A 5,297-nucleotide genomic window follows, 5' to 3' on the forward strand; every position below is an offset into this window, starting at 1 on the left:
TAATCTTTATCACCTTCTACACACATATCCAAAAAAAAAAAAAGTTCCAATCACCTTTGCTCATATTTAGGAGTAGGTTTGCCACTTAGGAATAACTTACATACTTGTAGGACATTGAGACTGTGGTCATAACCGGCGGTGTACAAAGCACACTTGCCTTTGCATAGCACTATCTACCACTTAAGTCTCACTTTGACTAGTCTTTACTCACCTATTTTAGTACTCATTAAAACTTTAATCAGCCTTGCACTTGTATGCTCACATGTGAAATTATCATTGCTGGTTTTTCTCTTCTTTTCTTTTTTTCAATAAAAGACTTTACTTGTATCCATTGTTTTTTTTGTTGCAGCTCTTGCTACTACGGCGCTCGAGGACGTGCGCAAAATAGAAAGGGGGGAGTGTTGCATGACGAATGAAGATCAATACAAGGATGCAACAAAAAAGACACTTAGGGCTCTTGAAAAGAGTTCCAAGTTGTAGATGAATGTGGGAGAGGGCTTGACAATAATCCCACATGGGAACTTTTGGGAGTTCTAGAATTTTTGTATAAAAGGTGGCTCATTTGAGAGCTAGAACACTCTTTGGTCATTTGGTTGAGAGGCTCATAGAGAGAGCTTGTTCCATAGCTCCTTCTCATGTGCTCTCCCAAGGCTCTCCATCTCCATTCTTGCTTCAATCTTGTACTCTCTATTCTCTACATTTTCAATGATATGAGGTTTTGGTCTACACACTTGCTAATCTAGATTTCTTAATGATGTTTTGATTTGTGAGTTGTAGAGTGCATGTGATGAAGCTTGTGCATGAAATGATGTGTAGTTGAGGCTTGTGTGATAGCTCTTTGCATAAGTTGCATTTGTGTGCTTAAGTGTAACCTAATCTTGATGCTTTGATTATGTTAGATTGATGTGCTGATTGTGTTAGATTGATTGCTTGAGTGTTGAAGAAGGATTGAGTAGGACTAGAAGTCATTAGTATGTGGTTAACTCATCTTCTCCCATTCGGGATAGCCTCTATGCGCTAACCGGGTTGCATTCACGCATTGACAAGTGTGTGTAGCCTCCGCTATGCTATTGACTTGCCTTCCAAGCACTCAAAAAGACAGCAAGCCAGGCTCAAGCACGCAAAATATATGCGTGGAGCTTTGCTCCTAGCCATAAAAACTGCAAGAAGCTCTCAAGAAACACACATATACACACACCATCTCTCTCCTTCTCTCTCTAGAATGGCCATAGCCACACACACAAGTGGAAAGCCTAGCCTATGCTATGGCACGCAGAAAATACACATGTATATCATCCTCACTATCTTCATCATCCTCACTCTCCATTAGATCTTACAATGCAGCACAAGAGAGACAAGAAACAAGAAAGAGAGAGAGAGTTGTGCCAAGGGAAGAGAGAGTTGTGAAGAAATCGTGCATGGGTTGATAAAGGAAAAGTTGGTTGCAACTTCCCACACCTCCCAAGATCACACGTCCTCCCTCTTTCCTCTTTTCTTTATTCAAATTTGAAAAACATTACATACTTTTAGACCTTAGGCTATGGCTTCAAATGTGTACAAGGACTATGGCTTGACTTGTCAACACAATAGAGAGTTTATATGCTTTGGCTTGTGATATGCGGACCCGCTATTTAGCCAAGCACATTTACATAGATGATAACAACAAGGATACAACTAGGCATAGATGCCTCAAAAACATGGACAAGATAATGACAATGTGATAAAAACCCCGCATCTTTTAGCCTTTTTGGTGACAAAATCGGAGGCTATCATTCCTCCCCCACTTAGCTTGTGAGCTCTCGCGAACGAAAAATTGATGAAGAACTCCACTATTCAGCATACTTAATAAACACAATCATCACTTCTCTCACACCCTTCTTCACAACTTCTTCAACCCAACAAACATCATAGCTTCATCAAACTTCTCCCAAACATCCCCAAACTCTAAACTCTACTCCATCTCCTACTTCTACACTATTTCATCTTCCAAACACATAGGATAAGGAGATACAACAACAACCTCTTGCTCACAACAAACCCATAAACTTCATAAAGAAAAAAACATCAACTCCCAACATCGAACACCATCCCCAACAATAGATACAAACATATAAGCGCTCCCTCACACAACATCTTCAACAAAGCCCAGCCACCCGATGCATCAGCCTTGCTGCAGAATAGATTATAGTTGTGTGTGTGACCTGCCTCTTCATAGGAGTTCATTTAATGCTTATTAAAGAAAGAAAGTAAATTTGGCCCGCTGCAGAGCTGCCGTTCCAGCCTGCACGTGTTCCACGGCAGTTGTGACCTGTGTTTCAATGTTGTCCAGCATCTCACCTTGTGCCTCCACCAACACAGCCATATCCAAGAAAATCTGATGTAAATCGAGAAGCTTTTTCTCAATGTCTTTTACAGCACCATGCCGCTCCTGGATCTCTGCCAATGTATCTAGTATCTGCCCACGTCTTTGCTCCTGGATAGCCTTATGAAAAATCTGCTCATTGTCCCCTGTTTCTATCAAGCGGTCTATGGTCTCTTCATCAAGCTTCTTCCCAGTGACTGTGAAAGCACGCCTTTCAACCACCTCTCTATACTCATCCTGGATCTTCTGCCTTAATGTCTGAAATTCGGCCATTAGCTCCTTCAGCTTCACACCATCGAAGCTAATTTGGAAGGCCTATTCAAGCTGTACCTCTGTGTATTTCTGCATTTCATCCCGCCATCCCATCTCCATGCTTCTGGCTTCACCATTAAATGCTTGGTCCCTAGCTAGGCATGTCTCCCCAGCATCAACAATTACTTCATGAATGAAGGTACCGTCTGAAAGCTATCCATAGCCATCAAGAGCTGCTGTCGCAAGGATCACAGCCTCCTCATCAACATCATTTGGCTCTGGGTCACATATCGGCAAACTTCGAGAAACTTTGCATCCTCGATCAAACCATTGATCAAGAAATATGGAATCACCAAGCAAATATGGCATCTTGTCATGATCCTCTCCTACAAGTTTCCTTTCCCAAGCTACCATTTGCTTATCCATATCTATTGGATGAACCACCAGGTCATCGAGATCTTCATAAACTTCACAATGAATTTCTTTAATAGCTTCGTGCATCTTGGACAACTCTTCTTGGGATGGTCCTCATCATCATCTTGAGAACAACCTACTTCATGATTTAACAAGTCACTCATTAACAGCGAACCCATTTACACCACTGGAATATGCAGCAAGGTATTCATCTTCAAGATCATAAAACAACTCTGTCATGGACTAGACATAATTTGGAGACTTTGTAGAGTTACCCTACCTCTCCAGGCTGGCCACAACTTGTTGAACACTTGAGGGCTGGAAGCCTGAAAACACCTCCTTTGGGGCTGACTGGTATCCCAAACCAGAGTGATCATAAGGATGTCGAAATATAGGAGGTATTTAAGTTGCAGTTGGAAATATCTCTGCAAGGTTAACCATAATATGCATTGCCCATCCGGGTGAGAACTTGTGCCACACATCTGGCTGAACATAGGCATCATTTTCTTCTTCATCTGATACATCATCATACTCTTCCTCAGCAAGGCCCAACTTTTCATTTTTCTTATGCCATCTACCATCACTGATACACATAGCATACTCAGGTTGTTGTACTTGCTGGGCGTCAATAAAATCTATTGGAACTCCGAACATCCAGAGAAGAAGAAGAAGAATCTGAGACATCCTCATCAGCAAAAGAAGCAAGGAAATCAGAGACCACAATATCTTCATCAGCATCAATAATATAATATCTAGAGAATTTATATCCTGAGAACTACAATCATCCATGGGAATAACAGTAGATAGAGTATTTCCCTAGAAAACACCAAAAACTTCAGAATCACTGTCTGCTCTACCATTTTCCAAATTTTGAATATCATTCTTCACATTGGACAGGACTTGGCTTCCTGCATATGCTACCCATTCCACATCTTGCAATGACTTGCCCCACTGAGAACGCAGGACATGCCATTCCACCACATCCTTGGCCTCTTTGACAAGGTGCTTAAGCTCCCTCTTGCTCTTCAGCATGCGATTGATGTCCCTAGATTGCATTCCCTTGATCCATCAGTTCTGCAGAGCATCAAATTTCTGTAAAAACCCCTCCGGACACACTTTTTCTTCAATGTTGCTGTCATTGACATACGAATGCGGTCAATGCTTGTACCCTCTCCAGAACCGGGTTTTGTTCTGTTTGCCAGATTCGCACTATCAAGTGCCTCCAGTTTTTCCTTGATGTTCTTTGCCATAATGCTTACTTCATCTACATCAGCCTCCATGCGCTGCTTTAAGGCTTTCATAGCCGCTGCTCTTGTAACAGACTTCGACTCCTCATGAGCTCCCTGTAGCTTTTGCAGATTCTTCCTGATCTGTGCCATCAAGCTTTTGATCTCAGCAACCCCTTCAAAAAATTGAGCCATTGCCGGATCTTCTTGCAAGTTCCATGGCTAGCCCCTCCCGGCAAACGCACCAAATGACTTGCCTTCCAAGCACTCAAAAAGACAGCAAACCAGGCTCAAGCATGCAAAATATATGCGTGGAGCTTTGCTCCTAGCCATAAAAACTGCAAGAAGCTCTCAAGAAACACACATATACACACACCATCTCTCTCCTTCTCTCTCTAGAATGGCCATAGCCACACACACAAGTGGAAAGCCTAGCCTATGCTATGGCACGCAGAAAATACACATGTATATCATCCTCACTATCTTCATCATCCTCACTCTCCATTAGATCTTACAATGCAGCACAAGAGAGACAAGAAACAAGAAAGAGAGAGAGAGTTGTGCCAAGGGAAGAGAGAGTTGTGAAGAAATCGTGCATGGGTTGATAAAGGAAAAGTTGGTTGCAACTTCCCACACCTCCCAAGATCACACGTCCTCCCTCTTTCCTCTTTTCTTTATTCAAATTTGAAAAACATTACATACTTTTAGACCTTAGGCTATGGCTTCAAATGTGTACAAGGACTATGGCTTGACTTGTCAATACAATAGAGAGTTTATATGCTTTGGCTTGTGATATGCGGACCCGCTATTTAGCCAAGCACATTTACATAGATGATAACAACAAGGATACAACTAGGCATAGATGCCTCAAAAACATGGACAAGATAATGACAATGTGATAAAAACCCCGCATCTTTTAGCCTTTTTGGTGACAAAATTGGAGGCTATCAGCTATGATGTCCCAAACAGAGTGTACTACCTACAGGTCCTCATCTTTGTGGAGCATGTGGCGGTAACCATAAAACCAAAGAATGTAATACCTT

At 41.9% G+C, this 5,297-nt stretch overlaps 1 protein-coding gene across 1 annotated transcript; it reads right to left on the minus strand.

Moving 5' to 3' along the window:
* Positions 1-2,023: 2,023 nt before the first annotated feature.
* LOC147636363 (syntaxin-132-like) lies at positions 2,024-4,827 on the minus strand. Its single transcript, XM_086802114.1, has 6 exons — positions 4,063-4,827; positions 3,482-3,703; positions 3,309-3,379; positions 3,197-3,215; positions 2,246-2,677; positions 2,024-2,174 (listed from the first exon to the last, which is right to left on the minus strand). Exons 1-6 carry the CDS (start codon positions 4,447-4,449, stop codon positions 2,136-2,138), a joined length of 1,170 nt encoding a protein of 389 aa, XP_086658240.1. The 5' UTR covers positions 4,450-4,827; the 3' UTR covers positions 2,024-2,135.
* Between the last annotated feature and the right edge of the window lie 470 nt (positions 4,828-5,297).

The sequence above is a fragment of the Cibotium barometz genome, chromosome 8, assembly GCF_041138505.1.
Source record: "Cibotium barometz isolate CiBa-2024 chromosome 8, ASM4113850v1, whole genome shotgun sequence".
Lineage (NCBI taxonomy): Eukaryota > Viridiplantae > Streptophyta > Polypodiopsida > Cyatheales > Cibotiaceae > Cibotium > Cibotium barometz.

Coding starts and splice junctions, on each gene's coding strand:
- LOC147636363 (XM_086802114.1), bottom strand. CDS start 4,449: ATGGCTCAATTTTTTGAAGGGGTTGCTGAGATCAAAAGCTTGATGGCA. Junction 3,704..4,062: donor GCAATCTAGGGACATCAATC/GCATGCTGAAGA, acceptor AGGATGTCTCAG/ATTCTTCTTCTTCTTCTCTG. Junction 3,380..3,481: donor ACAAGTTCTCACCCGGATGG/GCAATGCATATT, acceptor TTGGGATACCAG/TCAGCCCCAAAGGAGGTGTT.